Source organism: Ochotona princeps, chromosome 6 (genome assembly GCF_030435755.1).
Source record: "Ochotona princeps isolate mOchPri1 chromosome 6, mOchPri1.hap1, whole genome shotgun sequence".
In the NCBI taxonomy this organism is placed as follows: domain Eukaryota; kingdom Metazoa; phylum Chordata; class Mammalia; order Lagomorpha; family Ochotonidae; genus Ochotona; species Ochotona princeps.
In genome coordinates, this window is record NC_080837.1 from 48,412,386 (window position 1) to 48,431,306 (window position 18,921).

The 18,921-nt window shown below is 40.2% G+C and overlaps 1 protein-coding gene across 5 annotated transcripts in view; it reads right to left on the reverse strand.

Annotated features, from left to right (window-relative positions):
- STXBP6 (syntaxin binding protein 6) overlaps nt 1-18,921 on the reverse strand; it is a 300,347-nt gene that overhangs the window by 218,574 nt on the left and 62,852 nt on the right. For all 5 annotated transcript variants that reach the window (XM_058666277.1, XM_058666280.1, XM_058666278.1 and 2 more), the window contains exon 2: nt 17,256-17,444. In XM_058666277.1, coding sequence (XP_058522260.1) covers nt 17,256-17,444 — 189 coding nt within the window. The remainder of the gene's footprint in view (nt 1-17,255; nt 17,445-18,921) is intronic.

Here is an 18,921-nt window from a genome sequence, read left to right on the forward strand (position 1 = left end):
TTCATTATCTCCGCCACAGGTGCGAGAGGGTTCCGAATTCAGGCCTGAAATGATACCCACAGGTCCTAATTACGGGAACTACAGTGCAGGGTGAGGGATGGAATATAGCATAAAAATGGGGTTGGGTAAATAGGAGAAAAGAAGCAGGAAAAACAGTAACACATTACTCTCCATGGTGAGGAAGGATGGACTACCACAAGGAAGAGAAGACTCAGATACGCAGGGCTCTCTATTATTCACTTGACAAACTGGATCTGCTACCTGGAAGTAGTTCAGTCAGCACTTACAGAACACAGGCTGCCAATTCACTTGCTATTCTGCATTATGTAAAGTTTTCTATCTCCATGAAGGGACGTTCACTAGGTCCACATGGCTCACCCAGGCCTCTGTTGCATGAGCTGAACTTGGTGTGACCACTGAGAGAGAATGGGAACATGTAAGAGCTGGCTATGGATGACCAACAGTATTTGCATCCAACCATAAGTTAAGACCGGGGAGACTACAGGGCATCTTTCCTACAAGGTGGGTTTGCTGTGAAGTTGTGTTACTGTAATGCTAAAGTAATCACACAGCAACCCCCCCTTCATGTCTGCAGCTAGATAGTCTCACAAGAGTGAGATGCAAGCTTGGCACAGAAAGAAGTGGCTTCAGGCAGCACCTCTGTCCTATGCAGGTCAAGGGCTCAGACTGTGAAAACACAAGGATGTGGTTTCCATCTTCACTCCACAATGTACCAGCTCTGTCACTAGGCCAGCTCCTGAGAGTCCTTGGTCTTCTCAACTGAAGATGGGTTACAAACAGGTAACAAGCACACATGGCTCTCAGGCAGGATTGGTGAAGGATTAAATGAACTTCACACCTGAAAGCTGCTTTGTCCAATAAATGGCACTTAATAAGTGTTCAATTAATATTAGTAGTTCTACTGTTGTTCCCATCTGAAATGACTTTTTAAAAAGGATTTAGTTATTTGAAAAGCAGAATGACAGAAATGGGAGACACACACACACACACACACACACACACACACACACACAGATGGTTTACTCCGCAAATGGTTGAGACTAGGCTAATCCAAAGCCAGGATACAGGACAAACTGGATCTGCTACCTGGAAGTAGTTCAGTCAGCACTTACAGAACTAGCCTAGTCCAAAGCCAGGATACAGGAATTCCATATGGATCTCCCACATGAGGAATAGGGGTCCAGGCATTGAACCATCTCTGTTTTCCTATGTCCATTACCAGGGAGCTGGACTGGAAGTGGGACAGCTGGGACTTGAACCAGCACTCTGATATGAGAGGCTGCATTGCAAGCAGTGGTTTAATCTACTGTGCCACAATGCTGGTTCCCTGAAAAATCCTTATTGCTCAGCTATAATTTTAAGCAAATTATGTTAAGCATTGCAAGAAGGGATAATTCCATCCCTGGGGAAGATGCTAACTGGGCCTCTTTCTAATAGTCCAAGGACTAGTGGGTTGCCTGATAGAGAAATGTTAAAGTTAACAACCTCCCAGGACCTACTGTCTGACTAGACTATGTTCCAGGTCTGAGCTAAAGCATCTGTAAGCTACTCATCTAAATACTTCTGCCACCACCTGCTGTAGCTTTCTTTTGTTTTCTGTGCTGGTGGAAGGCAAAGGCTTACATCTCACTTTGATACAGTCCCTTTGGTCTTGGCTACCTCCTGATAATAAGGACAGACAGCTTGGAATGTAATTGCCTTGGCCACTGTGTGCTCTAGGAATGATTACAGTGTAAACTGGCAGGACTTCTGCCACCAGAAAGCAACATTTAGGGACACTCAAACCCAAGAGACAAAGTGAGGCTGCAATCACAGTACTGCAACAGGTGGCTGTGGTAAGGAGATAGGGTGCTCCTTGGGGTGCACAGCTTCTCAGCCAACAAGTGGTTTGGGGATGTGGTCTTTTTGTTCTCAGCAAGTCCTGCACACTGGCTGATTGCCAGGATACTGAAACAAGGGTGTAGATAAGCAAATACAGACAATCATGGTGGGCAGTGGCTTCCCTTCAACAGAGCTGACTATGTGCTAGGAAATAAGCCAGGTGATTCTTACAGATTAGCCTGCATCTATGAACCACACTATACAATCAGCTTTTGGGCCGAGAAAACCAGAGTCAAGAGAGGGGGAGTGACTTGCTCAAGAGCTCATGGCTGGTGTCTAAGATTCAAACCCAGAGTTAGTTGTTCTTGGAATCCCTGGGTGTATTTCGCACAGTGCTGGGCAGCTGCTGGCTACCAATTCAGCCTCCACCCCAATCCCCATATTCAAAAGCACAAGAGAGTTTAACTTTTAACTGGCAGAAGACAAGAAGCTCATTGAATACAAACACATTGTCTAATAGGTCCCTGATCATCTGGGTCAATGGAATTAATAAGGAAAAGAAAATCACTGTGTCTCTGAAAAATACTCAAGTTACAAAGAAGAGACTAAGACCTTGGTAAGGAACCAGCACCAAGTTAATCCGGTCACACTGACAACAGAAGGCTTGCTCCCTTCAACCCCAACAGGACATATACATGGACACATGTCCAGCCAGAGACCTGGCTAAAACATTCTTGAGTAATTCCTCAGGGGAAGGGTTTGGCTTTGAAAGCTTTGCAAAGGAAAAAAAATCCAAAGGAAGGGCCTTATTTGCATTAAAAAGAACATGGGGAAAATAAAGCGATAAACCCAAATTTGGGTCTCAGAGGTTTCTTTATATTCTCAGAGCCTGATATCAAACTGCAGAGAATTTCAAGCTGTTTGGAGCCTGGGTGCATGGCTTAAGCATCCCTGTGCACAGGTTTGCAAGAGCTGCTTACAGAAGCTTAAGACTCCCCATCCAACAAAGATCTTTTAAAAGAGGAAAACAGGGCATTGACAGCATCCCAGCTTAAGACACAGAACAGAAACCACACATGAAACTAGGAAGCAGGTATTTATATTTTGTTTTTGTTATTTTCTTTTTTCTTGACACACAGATTAACCATGACTTTGACACCAAAGGATGGACATGGCTCCTTCCAGGCTCTGGGCTCAGGCGGGGAGTGGAAGGCAGCCCACTAAGCAGTTGGGTTGTGGGCCACTTTCTTCATGTAAACAAACCTCTTTTAAAGCATCAGGGATAGTTTCCTGGCTCCTAAGTTCCTGAGGTTAGACTCACATTTTGTGCAAGTCCATGTGCATACACACACACACACACTATTCAGTACATGGTCAAGCAGTGCTTGCTGAGGTCTGTGGTAGGAGGTCTCCATTTATGCACCAATTCTGTAGGTAAGTGTCATCACTATAATGCGGGGGAGGAGTGGTACACAGAGGTTAAGCACCCTCCATGCCCATGGCTAGAAAGGGGCACGGCTGCGATGGGAACACAGTTGTGTCTCACTTCACACTACACCCAGCTGCTCCAGCATGTTTCCCAACAGTCAGAATCACTCATTCTTGTCTTAGGTGGAAGCTCCAGTGGTGTGTGACTGATTGGGTACTCAGAAAAGACAGGTGATTTCACACCAGTCAATTCGGCAGTGATAAAACTTGGGATCAGGATCCTCATGGGTGTTATGCTCCTTGGACTAGAAAGCTCTATGGCCGCTCGATAGCACATTGATTCCTGTCTGAGGAATGCGCTAACTCACCAGCTGCTTTCTTGCCATTTCTACCTTTGACAGATGACTGATGACTTTTAATCCTCAATGCCAACAGAAAATGCTGGCAAATGTCAGGAGAGGATGATGAGGAAATCATCATTTATTGATCCTTTGTTACACTGAGGGGTCAAGCAAGGTGGTATATGTCAATCTTTTCATTCAGTGTTCAAAAGTCCTTACAACAGCCCGCTGAGACACCTTATTATTGAACCAGCACTTCACATCAGAGGAAACCGCTCAGAAAGGCAGTTATATTGTTCATAATGCTGGTGAGCAGTAGAAACAGGACCCAATCCACATTTTTGCCCATTCCAACTGCTGTTTTAAAATTTATTAATATAAGGAAAAGGGATTTAATGTGGGTAATAGATACAGTTCTTAGAACAATACTTCCCTTTCTCTCCCTATAATGTCTTTGTCTCAATATTTGAGGTAACAGATGAATTTATTTTATAATCAAAGGCTTCATGCTCCACTAAACACAGAGCTAACTGAGTAGAAAGCAAAAAGATCACTGTTCAGCAGGGCTATGGAAAAGGCTGTAAATCGAACAATGTCAATTTCACTCAGATACAATATTTCTTATACTCTCTATATAAATTCTATCTCAGATCACATAAAACATGACAATCTATTTCCCCCCAAAAAACTTTTATACATAGCACCTTCCTTTTTATTTTAACATAGTACCTTTTGATCAGTTACTTTGGTCCTGGCAATGGCAGAACCACAGAGCTATTACCTGGTTGGACACTACTATAGGGCTATAAGTTTTTCCAGCTCGGTATGCTAAGTCTGAGAAAACAAAGCCCCATTTCAGAAAGACTTACGCAACTTCTAATGAAGATGGCATGATTGGTCAGAACACATGGGAAATTCAATATTTTCAAGACTGATTGGAGACTTGGGAAAATAATGCCCTACAAGGTATCACTCATAAAACTTGAAAATTCTAATCAGATTCAATATGGATAGAGTAAAAATAAAACATTTTAACTCATAAATACAATTAAATCATTTCCATATCAATCTTATTTAGAATATGGCACAAGCCAAAGCGCTTCTGATGCTAATTACATTACGCAACACCAAACAGCTATATTCTACAAGGATTTTAATACTGCCATTCCTACTCCACCTGTTAGGCAAAAATTAAAGTGGTTACAGGCAACTCTGAACTCATGTCTGCCAAACCCTCCCCTTGCTTGTGAATGGCCAGGTATTTTCAGTCTGAGTCAAGAGCTCATTTTATGAGGGAAAAAATATTCTATTCTTCCTCTCACCTTATCAATCAGAAAGTTATGCTGTGACTCAAAATAAAATTAGATTTGGATGGAAGCAAGTTTGAAATAGCACACAGAAAATCTTGGCAATAAGATTCTCATCATATCATCATCTTAAAGCCAACGACTTATCTGAAAGGCTGGATTCACAGTGATTATTTAAAAAAATTACTATAAACACATTTCTGAAACTTAAGAAAGCATTTATAATTCTGAGTTCTCTTGGTGTTAGCAAGTTGATCTATGAAAATGAGTAATGCAAAGTTCTTTAGTATCAGGTTGTACATTTTTTGGTAATAGTCTCCATTTAAATGCAAAAACCAATAAAAGACAATTAAATGAAATCAAAGTCCACTTAATAGGCTGTCTTGTACATTCAAAATAAAAACTGTCACCACACAAAAAGGTTCCACCAAGAGTATACACAAGCACTGTGGAACAATGTTCAAGATAGGAAATCTGGGTTGTCACAGTGTATTCACGTAGATCTCATTATATGGGAAGGTGCAAAGCGGGTCATAGTGATTGCTCAGTAAATGCTCCCAGAGTTACCACCATGAGCACTGCCACTTAGTGTTAGAGGGGTTCCCTCTGGAAACCAATCCCTCCAGGAAAGTGTCTGTGCCACTGGATCTTTTTGTTAACATGTGTGTCTTTACTGATATCTCAGACCAGTCCCTCTGAACACCTGCAGCTTTGGCACTGTTGGTGAGGGAAGAGAAGAGTAATTGCAGAATGAGTAGACACTGACCAAGCACCATGGTTTGCAAAGAGATGCTCTGAGCAAAGGAGTGGCTAAGAGGAGTTCAATAGGACACCTGACAAAGGATTGGTACAAACCAGGAGAAGGGAGAGTAATCCCTTCTTCAGACTGACTATAGAACACATACAGAAAACTGAATCTAACCTCACAGCTGTTATTTCTGGGGGAAATAAAGTATTGTCCAGGGTTGCAGGCATCCCCTGGAGGTTTTAGAATGCATCCCTCTTGGATAAAAGGAGACTACTGTATTTGAATAAATTCAAATTTTCTCTCCTCCGTAGCAGGCTGCCAAAGCCATGCTTAAAGTAAATGGTATAAACGGTCCTGACACGCAAAGTGTAACAACTGACAAAGAGACCTAACTATGTATGAAAAAGGAAAGGCAGTACCTCAAACAGACTTGCTCACACAGGAACCAAGTACTTTGATATATTAGCAAAGACTGAGGTTTCCTTGGCTGAATTAGTACAAGTCAGGTCCAGAAAGGAAATGTTAAGCTTCCCTTTTCTAAACAGTACTGAAGGCCAAGCAGCTCCAGAACTACATACACAAGGGCCAGCCAACCTGATAATGCACATTCAAATGGACATGCAGTCCAAATCAAACCTTAGAACAGAAACAAATCATTTTCAACCAGACTTGGGGATCCAGAAGGAAAGCTACAACTCTATAAGATACAAATTCCTTTACATTCAAATGTGAAAAGGAATGGCATAGAAATAGACCCTCAATTTCAGCCTTAGCCACTAAATCCCATCTGTTCCTCTTCTAACCTCACCTTAACAAGGATCAAAAATCAAATCAGCATAAAGATCTGAACACGTTTTTGTTTCTTCTTTCGCTTGATGGCAGTGTTTCTGTGATGTTGGACAAAGTCCTCTGACTCCTGTGGGCCCTATTTTTTTTTAATGTAAACTAACGATAGCTTTGTGAATGATGAGGGATTCTTCTAGAAGTAACCATCTAGAGTTCTAAATAAATTTCCTAAGAAGTTAATTTCCCTCCTCCTAATTGCTGCGTTGGTTTCCAAGTTGGATCTGATTTAATGTCAAATGTGAATCATTAATTAAATGCACTGACCCAGAAAAAAAAAACACAGGAATATGTTTGGTTGACATTTACCACTCCCATCATCTTTCTTCTAATAACAATACACTAAGAGTATGTCTAATGAATTGTAACTGAACCGGAACAGGAACAGGAGCTAAACAGCAAGCTCTTTTGAAGAACATTAGGGTTGACTCTAGGTGTAACAATTCCTTCTCCCGTCTTTCTCTGCATAATCACACATACACAGTACATATACACACATATGGAACTGAAAGCACAGTATAACAAAGGGATCAGGCATTAAACTTCAGAGCAAACTTAGAGCAGGACATTGTTAAACACCATGGGGATTGTTACCTAGTTCTATAGCTTATACAGTGCAACAGGATGCTTTATTTTAAGGATGTCTGGTGCATTTGGTTTTTGAAAACTGCTCAGTTTGGTTCATGGTAAAGCTCTAAGCAAGGCATAGAGGACTGAGGTTGTAGCCCCATTCTATCTTGCATTTCTTTCAGCAAGCTATCCATATGTTCCTCAGTTGCACTGTTTGTTAAATGGGTATTTTTAAATGGGGGATGGACATTTTGTGCGATTAAACTACTGTGTAGGTCACCACATCCCACATCAGACTACCTTGGTTTCAAGTTTTGGTTCTGCCCCTCCCTATTCCAGCTTTATGCTAACTGCCTGGGAGGCTGCAAGCAGCCAATGACTCCAGTGTGGGGTGTCTGCCACTCACATGGGAGATCTGAATTGAGTACCTGGCCCCTGGCTTCAGCCTTTCTAGACCTAGCTAGTGTTGGCTTTGGGGGAGACCTCGAACAATATTATGATTTCTTGCAGCCAAATTGAAAAACAAACCAAAACATATACACCAGTTGTTGAATGAAGTGAAACACCAAGAAGGCAAGTGACTGCATTTCTGCCACACATGTAAGAGACTTTGATTGCATTCCTGACCTGTGGCTTCAGCTCCAGCCCAGCCCTAACTCTGCAGGCATTTGGAAAGCAGATTTGTAGATGGGAGCTCTTTCTCTTTCAAAGCAATAAACATACACTCTTTAAATGTTAAATGAATAAATAAAATTATTCATTTTGTTCAATAGGAAGAGCAAAAAAAAAAAAAAACCAAGAATTTTACAAAGGAGAAGAATTAAAAAGCATGAAGCATGAAAAATCAGTCATAATTTTTACATGATTTTTTTCCCTCCATTGGTTTTTCTTTTCCTATTTTTCACTCTGGTAGCACTTCCCTTGTTTTCCCTCCCTAGAGAATATGCACCATTATAAAGAGAAAAATACCTAAAACTTCTTGGGTCCACAACCACAAGTTGACTGTCACCAATGCCTAAGATGGAAAGGCTTCTGACCAGATGAAAGTCATCACTGTGGCTCGTGCGCATTGGCTGAAACAGGCACGAGCGATGCTTTCCACTCAAGGAATCAAGGACCGGCAGATGCTTGAAATCTCAAATCCATTTACCATCCCAATGGCCTCTCACTGCAATGCACTTTGCTAAACTGATAGAAACATACAAAGGCAGCACAGCACAGATATGTAACCTAGTCTACATGGGATTCTCACCTAGTAGCTGAGAAATCATTTGTGTTCAAAGGATGAGGGGAAGAGCCAGAATGAACAACCTCAGAAGTTAAAGAAACAAGAATGGGGCTTGCAATTTCCCCTTGCCAGCCTTCTTTAAGGAAATGTAATGCTGAAATAATTGCTGTGAGAAAAGAGCACTTGGGGACAGTTTTGATATATTTAGTACCCATTAAATGATCACTTACATCTCTGTTATATGAACTCTTTCTTCAAGAGAAACATTTAGGTACTTCAAAATGCTGAGATAACTGCTTCCCACTACAGGCCACAATGAAACACTGATAAATCACTCATTTTAGATGACTGTAAAAGCACGAATATATCAGGGAAGGCTGTACTTTCTTGGTAACTGGGCCATTGGGTAGAATAAAATCTCCTGCTCAGTAATCTATGAATCTCAAGGGAATTAAAAGACTACCCCGCAACATCCTAATGTGAATAACGGCACTTTAAAAGAAAAAAGGCCAACCCAAATTCCAGCAGGTATAAAGACATAACCCAAAGTGGTTGTATGAGCTCATGGCCGAGGGTTCAAGCTCAGAAAACCAGCCCAAAGCACAGCGGTGCAACAGAAGTAGGATACTGTCCAATTCCCCCATTTATTTCACCAGGGGATTGTGATCAGCCACTAGGGACAGAAAGGTCTCTCTAACACAGCACCTCCCTCTGCAGGCTGACAACCTATGAAGTAAACAGAAAACTGACAAATCAAACCCGGCACAGATGAGTGCAAGGCTAACAGGAGAAAGTTGGAGAAAGAACTTGAGCTGGACAGGAAGGCTGGGTTCTCAGGCATTTCTATCAGCCTCTCCCACTTCTGCTGTTTGCTTAGCAGTGCACTTGATTGACCCAGAGGAGATTCTGTTTTATTTTGTTTTAACTTTTCTTTTGATCCGCTGAGGGTAGGTGTAGGAAAATAACTTCTCCCATTTCAGGGACAGGAACTCAATTGACTAAGTCAGTTCTAACTCCCCATGAAGTTGGTTAACAGGCCTTGATAGAATGGGTTTCAGCACTGAATCTAAATTCACAAGATAAGCATGGAGGTTTGTTAAACTCACTGAAATAAACAGCACAAGAACACCTCAACCAGCATTCTAGTTAAGGAGGAGGATGGATAATTTTTGAAATATAGACAATTAAGAGGAGCCTAGTTTAGAAAGTGGTGATTGGCATGACCTTGAGATTCCTAAGGGAGAAGAAGCAATCATGAGGGGGTAGAGGAAAGCACTTTGGAGAGGGACAGGTACAGAAACATCAAGAATAAATCTGGGTTAGCAGGTGATTCTGCCTCACAACATGGGGTCACCTATGTCTGTCACAGACATACATTTACAGGTTTTTAAAGCACTATGGATGAATTATTTTCTTATGGGGGAAAAAAACAGTGGGTGTTTATATTAAAAGCCAAGCATCTTCTATGTGTTGTGTGTTATCTACATGCACAGCTATATCTCTTACTCTTCATAACAGGCTTGGGTCATAGTTATTCCCACTTCTCAGATAAGAAATCTTGAGCCTCAGAAGGAACAGAGTGAGAGCAGGGTCAGCCTGTTATTTGCTATTGCTGGGGTAGAATACAAGAGAATGGATGCTCCCGGCTCAGGCTCTGACTAGAACAAATGAAAGCCTCAACAGCTCATCTCAGTATCACAACAAAGCATGCTGATGTCTAAAATGTCAACTCCATAAACCACCAAAGGAAAGGCCGCTCCAGTGTGTACACAAACAGTGCTCTCTTGGTCGGCTGCCTTCCGGGTGTCTGCTGTTTTGGTACACAGGGCCTTTCCAGCCACTCACCAGAAGGAGTGCTGCCTTAGTTTGCAATCTCCCTCTCCACCACTTGCTGTACCTTTGCAATGAGTGAAAACTAATCAAAACGAACAGAAATGAGTCAGCTGAGAAACTCCTGCTGGCAACAGAGGACTGCATGGTGGGAGAGCACGCAGACGGATTTCCTTTGTAAATGACATGTTTTGGCACCGGCTTCTGTTGGGAGTTTTCTCTTGTTTCCATCTGGTTCTGGGATTGGGATGCAGACATGAGAGAATGGAAAAAGAAAACTCATTTGGCATGCTAAACCACTAGAGAAGCTCGGTGGCCTATGGCACACCCTGTGAATTCTTACAGATTAGAACACCCTATTCAAGCAATGTCATCACAGTGTTTTCAGGACATGGGGAGTTCTGTGCCTCAGATCTAACCCTGACCTGGAAAAAACAGTGTAAGTGTGTATATTTTGGATCCAGATGGACTCAGGTGTAAGCCTCAACTCCCACGTTCTCAGTCGGCCTGACCCTGGGCTGTGCAGTTAACGACCCCAAGTACTGGCAAATGAGCTCTACATTTTTTCTAGTGCACTAACAAACAAAACAGACTCATATGGCTCTGTCAAATCCTGTCACCGCAAACTTCCCTGGGCATTGAATTTTCCTTCTCAGAGTGAAACACATCTACTAACAATGTCACTCTGACTCGCAAATTTCTTAACGGTGCCCTTCATGGTTTATAGAACTGCCAACAAAAAGCCAAAGAACAACTTAAGCATAAACCTGTGGGAGATCAACAAAAATGCCAAGATAGGACTACTATAGCTGTGTGAGAAGGTAAGGAAACATGTCTGGGTTGGGAAGTTTTCTTTCTTATTTGTTTATGCCTGCAGGAGGAAGAGAGCACAGTAGCTGAGGAAACAGATCAGAACCAAGTCACATGAGTTCAGTTCCTGGCTCTGTCATTCACTCACAGATGCTCTGGGCAAGCTAATTCACCTCTATACCCACAGCTTCCTTTTTTGTAAGATATGAAACATAGTAATAGGGTCCTTCCAAATGTTAGTGGAAAATGGAATTAGAAATAGGATATAAAGGATTTATGAAATCCCTGCATAGCTTTTCATTTTAGGCATTTCTCATGAGCTTGGAGACCCCTTGTATTACCTACTGTTGTAAATAACAAGATGATGATATAATATATAGATAGATTACAGAACCACACTGGAGATAGGAACCTAGTCAATACCATCTGCACTATTATTACTGTGACTGGTGCCACACTGACCTAGTAAGGACTGAAAGATGATGTGTTAAGTTCATTTATAAATGACGCCTAATAGACAAATCTACTGAGCCAGAAAACAATAGGCAAGAAAATCCTCTCCTTTTTAACTCTGTGCAACTAATGTTTATTGTTGTTCATTTCATTCATTTCTTATCTGAATCTCTGCTGATGCACTTGGGAAAGCAGCTGAAGATGGTCCAGTGCTAGGGAACAGGATATCCAGATGAAATTACAGCCCCCTGGTTTTACCCCGACCCAATCCCAGCTTGTTGCAGTCATTTGACAAATGAATCTGCAAATGAAAGATATTTCTCTCCCTCTCTCTTCTTCTCTTCCACACTTCCCCTGATCCACTCTCTGTAACTTTGCCTTTCAAATAAATAAATCATCTTTTTAAAAGTTTTATGGATAGACTTATGTACCAAATCTGTGCAACAGATACAAGACCTACCCAGATAGTATTTTAAATGTAGGAAAGCATATAAATGAATACCCTTAATGGAAGCCACCACGTAAACTTATCAATTGTGAACAACTAGAAAAGAAATTATTCCTTAAACACAGACTTTCTCCACCACACCCCGAGTTAAGTCAGAAGTACAAGTCAGCTCTCATTTGTGCTCTAAATCTATCTGGGCATAAACCTCCTATCAGCAACAAGAACTGTGCCTTAGCTAAAGACTTTGCTATAGTTACACTCAGTGATTAAAGCCTACGATTTCTGCACTGTGCCAACCTCACATAATTTTTATTTTGAATAAAGACAGTTCATTAAATATGGAAAAAGGTAGGAAAGAGGGTATGGCAGCACAGGCATGACCCCTGGAGTTAGAGACCATGTGGATTTCCCACTCTGTCACATCCAAAATGGCAGTTCCCTAAGGTCATGACCTGTGAAGGGCATGAGCTCCTTTGTCTTTGAAATGAAGACCTGAACACCTGATTGATAGGGATGTTTATAATGAAATGATTTTTTATGTTCTTCAATGTAATTTTCTAAAAATTTTAGTAACTCCTTGCCTAAGACTGATAAATTTGTTACTACTATATTTTACATCCTCTCTTTAACTGCTAACACCTTTGCATATCTCTTAATTCAATATGAATTTATTTTTTCTGGCTAAAAATTCACGGAAACGTCAACTCACTACTGTGCTGAATAAGCCATGTTATTCCTTTTTATTCCTTTATTCATTTATTCCACATCTTTATTCATTCACCTATCTTAAAATTCTTTCCTTTTTCTTTTCATATTTATAGCTTTTAAGTTTGGATCCAGTCTGAATTGGCAAACAGATTTTAAAAAAATTCTTTAAGCCATATCACTGACAATTAAATTTTGTTACCATAATTCCAATAATAACCCACAACAAATTTTCTCAAATTCTCATAAATGTCTAAGTGGCCACTTTGATAGTAACAGCCTGAATCCTTCCTACATGATATGCACAGAATAAGAATTAACTTTGGTAAAAAATTTCAAAGAAGTTCAGAATTCTGGAACCTTAAAGCCCTAAGGAACTTCAATCTAACTTCCCTTTTCAACTTATTAAATGAAAGCCTAGCTCACTCTGGTGCAATAACCATAAGGAGACTAAAACCTATCATTAACGTTGAATACCAAAAAAATGATGCCATTATGTCAAAAATCACAATAGATGAGCAAGGATAACTGCACCTGAACAGTGATCTCTGAACCTTAGCTTCAGAATCTCACATCACACTTCCACATTACAGATGAGCTTTACAAACAGTACAGGTGCACTTTGAGAAGTTCTGTAGGTTTTTCCGAAGAACAGCAAGGGTTGACAAATACTGATATAAACAACAGCACTGGCAGGACCTACGCCTCCAATCCACGTCATTACCTTCTATGAGTATCCATCGACATATACTGTTTAGTAAAAGATCATTCACAATTTTTTAAAATAAAGCTTTTTGTTTCTCCCTCTCTACAAACCTGAAAGTATGTGAAAAAGACTAACCTTTTCTGTTTCAATAGGACAGAATATCTTATCAAGACAGACTCTTATCAAGATTAAAGTCCCCACCTGCCCCTTCTGTGAAGACAATGAGAACCAGCCAAGGATAGGAGGCCAGCATCTTGTATTATGCAAGCTAAATTAAAAAAGGTTCAGGCAAACATATTTTAAACATAAAATATAGAGTACATTCAGTAGCTAAATGGCCCAGAACAACAAACTGAGTTTAACTTGGTGTGTTTCTAATTTTAGTTCTATAGATCCAGATTTTCATGAAGGGGGCAAGTGACTGCAGAAATTGTCATTGGCAGGGCAGGCTTCACACGTGGAGGATCCTAACAGTTCCAAGTGGTAAATAAAGCCTAAATCAAATAAGTAGAAAGCTACAAACCTATACACCATCTTCCATTAAACATGTATTATGTCCCCAGGCAGCAATGTGCCAAGTCCTTAAGGAAGGAACACATCAAGTCCAGCCCTTGGGCAACATAATGAGAGACAGACAGAGACAGAAAGAGTAAGTAAAAGATCTCTCATGTGAACAGACAACAAAGATGTTAGCACAGCTTTACTGATACATGGGTGCTTATCTGAGGGTTCAAAATAGCATCCAGGATAACTTATAGAAATAAGAAGGCTAGTTCCAGCCAACTGATGGGATATACTGAGATGAAGTGAATCAATTCTTACGGTTTTGTGACTAAGAATCTTTAGAAAACACTGTGCATATCTGACTTTTAAAAAAGAAAAAAACTAAACCGGCAAACTGTTTACTACAGTAGTTACGGGATTTTCATATTCCCATCAGCTAAGTATGAGAGCTCAAATTGTTCCATATGCTTGCTAAGACTCGGTTATTATCCATATTTTTTATTTTAGTTACTGCTGAAAAGTAACAGTAGAAATCAATGCTTTAGGAATGCAAAATCCCTGAGACAGATCAGTATGCCAGAACTTTCAACCAACTGCAGAAGTTAGACATGGACTCCAAGAAAAAGGCATAATCCCCAATCCCAAGACTCCAGGAATGAGCTAGAGATTATTCTTCTCTTTATAGTTTTACAGCTATACAGCTCATGAAACAGCAACTGATTTGTTTATTTCCCCCACCTCAGCACTTTTTCTCTTTTAGATCTCTCCAGAGGATATATAACACACTCAGAAAATCTTGGGATCACAAACTTGGCCTCTTCTAAGTTGTATCAAACATCAGAAAAATAAATTTTACGTTCAGAAACAACAGAAACAGATATTGCATATACATGAGACAACTGCACCTGGGTACCCATTTTGGCAAGCTTTCCCCTTTTTTAAAAAAAGTTCCATTCTTTCTGCTGTTGAAGAGTGGTTCAAACTATTTGCAGATATGGTCCTAATTCAGAGCAAGTCTGCCTGTTCAGAATGAAGCATCAATTGTCATTAAGCAAACCTCAGCAGCCCTGCCAGGCAGCATGGTCAGTTCACACTGTTTGCGGGAGACCAACCTTCCCAGGGCCCTGCTTTCATTTAGCTCCTCTTGTGTCTGTGGAGCTACAAAGAGCTCATCCCTGGACCGAATGGCAGACAGGAGAAAATCACAATCCGGTTTAGCCTTCTAATGAAGCTGCCATTCCCACCACCTGGCATGCCTTCTTGCCCACACCAGCCTGTCTTCAAAATCAGGGAGGGACTACTTTTCTAGACACCCTTGTTTCTGCAAGCTGACCACATTCTTCCCATTCTGGCTTTCACATCACTGCCTTTACTTCTCCTAACCTTCAATGATGTGGATGCTAATGAGTGAAGTATCAATGTCTCCTGCTTCTTCCCCTCCACGCTGGAGAAGCTACACAGATTTCCTTCTAACTGCAGGCCCAGTAGTGAAAACGCTCAGCACATAAAAAGATGCTTGACATATATTTGACTAATTAATTGATTGCTAATTAGAACATTACCCTGTCGGGGATGTGGCTGATACAGCTCTAAGTTTCAGGTAAGTCAGAAAATAAGGGTCACTACTTCTTTGTCATCTTCAAGAAAAATTTGACTTTAAAAAAACTGGGGTGTCAAAGTCACTTGGATTTCTCCTCCTGCCCCAATTTCCATGCTTACATGTCAAGTCGACTTTATCAATCCATCCTCTCAAAATTCAAAACCATGAAAAGCATAAGGCCTTTCAGAACAAAAGAATTTCTTCCATTAGAATGCAACAAAAGAGCGGTTTTAGAGTTTCCAACTTTAGACCTGGAGGTCGTGGTAATTTATAAAGGAAATGCAGTTATCCAATAAGCCCCAGGTCATTATCTCCCATGGCAGGGGAAATGATGCTGTTTCATTGCAGTGAGGTTGTTAAAGTCCCTGTGTCATTCTTGCCTACTTCATGATCAGAAAAGAGCAAATAACTTCATATGAGCAAAATTGTTCTCTTTCCATTGTAGGCATGTGTTAAGCAAAATTCAAGTGGCCTAGGGACCAGCCACCTTTCTATTAATTACCTATCTACAAGAAAGCTCAGTGGAAAGAAAAAGCCAGGCTATAGATAGCAAGAAAATCTCTAGAAGCTAAATTTAGTAATACTAAATTTTTAAAGATATAAATCTTCCTGATAAAACATTGGGAAGGTATTAGAAAAGGCTACTGATTTCTTTCAGCTGATCAATAGACACAAAGTGAATCCCTACTATATTCTAGGAACTGTTAAGCATACTAAAGAAACAGAAATATAACAATAGCAAAAGTATTAACCCAATGCTTATGTGGGGAAGAGGGGGATTCATATTTTAAGGTTGATTCTTCCATACTCATCAACTAAAAGATCTCTTTTAACCCTTTTTATTTATTCAAAAAAAATTTTTGGTAAAACCATTCTTACCAATACTATGCTCTTACTTTATTTTAAGATACAGTCTTGGACAATGGGGAGGAGAGAAAGGCTAGGAGCGGGGCAAAGGTGAGGAAGCACTATAGCTGAAAATTTATGAAATAAAAAATAAGAATAGCTTATTGATAAAAGATTATTTCTACCTTGAAATAAAGTATGGTAAACCTAAACAGTAAGTGCTTAATGTTTTAAAAAGTTAAAAACAGTCCATCCCAAAAAGTTTTATTCCCAAGCCACAATTAAAAGAGATTTAGAAAAAGAAAAAAACACAATCAAGGTAAGTCAATTCTTTCATCGCTCTACCGCAAGAAATTATACACAGAAATATTAATATGCCCCAGGCATCCAGATTAGCATCACCCATAACTTCCTGGGACCCTTACCCAAGTTTTATCTCAAAATACTTCGTCTGAATCCACAATATATCCCACAGATATCCTACAATCACAAACAGAAAAAGGAAAAAAATCTGACAAAATCCTAAACTTAATAAGACACATGCCTCTTCCTGACAAGGAACAGCTGTCAGGCAAAGCAAAGATGTGTGAACTAAATCTACTTTCTCACTTTCCATAATGTGCCAGTATTTATATCAAAACAAACCATTACTGATTATTGGCAAATATCTAGAAGAATAAAGTAAATTAAGCTCTGGATGCTAGTAATGACAGGGACAGAATACCAGGAATTATTCTAAACCAGACCAATCCTAGTCAATGTTCTTAGGAAGGGAAAGTGTGAACATGTGTTTACCTTTACAAATGAGCCTAGTTACCTGGAAAATACATTAAAACTGAACTTCACAACCTTTTCAACACAATGTAGTCTCAAAAATACACGTCCCATAAGTAAGATTCAGAGACAGACAATAGAGAAACAGGAAGAGAACTGGGAAAGCAGATATCCATGGACAATACCTGAGAATTACATCCTCCTGGACAGCTTAGAATGAATTGTTGTAAAACAGGAGTTGTCTTAGGAACACGAAGATCTGATTTGCATACCTGACAGGCAGATGTAAGTTAAATATTCGCCTTGACCCCCGGTTGCCAAGAATGGAATCTTTTTCTTTGTCCTCCTCTTGACTTGGACAGCTCCCAGCATCCTTTCATCAAGAGGTGCAAAAATTTCCTTGCTGATGGCAGATTTGGCACTCATCGTAGAACAAATGACGAGGGCACGCAGAGAATTTTCTAAAGAAGGAAAAGAAAAGGAAAGCTGAAATCATAAATATTATAAGGCCTTACATACCAAGCAACAAGCCTATCTGCAGATGAAATGATTTTGAATTTGCAAGTTAAACTTTTACTTGCTTGAAATTCATTACAGAAATCAAAAAGGAAGGTCTTCCTATTTGTTAAAAGTAAGAACTACAAAGAAATGTCAAACACAATGTGAGATGAGCAGCATGAGACAGGATCTAGAGAGTCTGTTCATTTTTACCCCAACAGCTCGTCTAATTGGGCAGCAGTGCCCACCCTAGGCAGACTCTGAAAAGAACAGGAATTCACACTTCCTGTTGAGAAGTCTTTCCACTGTCCAACAGTCCTTAAAGTTAAAAAGCTCTTTATGCCCCTTCAAAACCTCTAATGTAAATCAATTTTCCTAATTCTATTGAATTAGAATTGTCATTTTGTGCGTAATAACCACACATGTAATAGAGGATCATCAATGTAATCACTGTCCAGCTGCTTTTATCAGGCTAAACAATCTTTACATACTAGCCTCTTTCAATGTGCCCTCTTTGCTAGTGCTCCTTTGCATCCTTTGCCATGCCCTGGACTTGACAAATTTTCCACACTTTTCTGTGGTCAAAGTGGACACTGAATTCTAAAAAGGTATATGACTAATGCCAAGCATTCTGGGCATGTCATTCAGCAGTTCTACATTACACTCCTGTCGTTAACTGGCAGTGGGTGGCCAACAATTAATAAGGAAGTATGATGCTGACTCACAATCCCCTCAAAACTTCACATTCACAACCCTCATGTTATATTTAGTTTGACAAATTTGTGCTTTCCTAGTCACCTTCATTGTCTATTTGTATCTATTATGGTAGAGGTGAGTCTGAAGACTAACCCTGTCATTCAAAAGCTCAATCAACTTTCTCCATTCCTTCATCTTAGTCACAGTTCAAATCTCAATCACTAACCAATGTTTGTTCAGTAACTCAAAATCAGAATTAGAGGTGCAAAGAGGGTCTTTGGTTTGGTTATGGAGTTGTGCATAGTATTCAGTCGTGGCTTAGAGCACTGGTCAGACTGCTATAGCACTGAGCCAGCTGAAAAACCACTACGTACCACCCTATGCTCAGCATGACACAAAAATCTCCTTTTTGATGCCATGTTTAACTTCATACTGAGATCTGATCCACCTTCTCGCTGATCTGATCCCATATTTCAGATGCAATCTTCTGCTTATGTCTTAGCCCTGGCTGTGCCAAAGCGATTTTTCTCATGGGTGTTACCATTAAACTTCTCCTTTTGTGAGTGAGTGAGCACAATTCTTGCTGTTAGATTTTGGCCTCAGAACTTAGTTAACATGACTCAACACTCAACATGGTGATACATGCAATTATCAACATGCTGGTATCAAATCAACATGCTGCTATCAAATTTGGGAGTCCTCAGTCTTAGAAACCAGGTTGATATTGCCACAGGAGATTTTAGG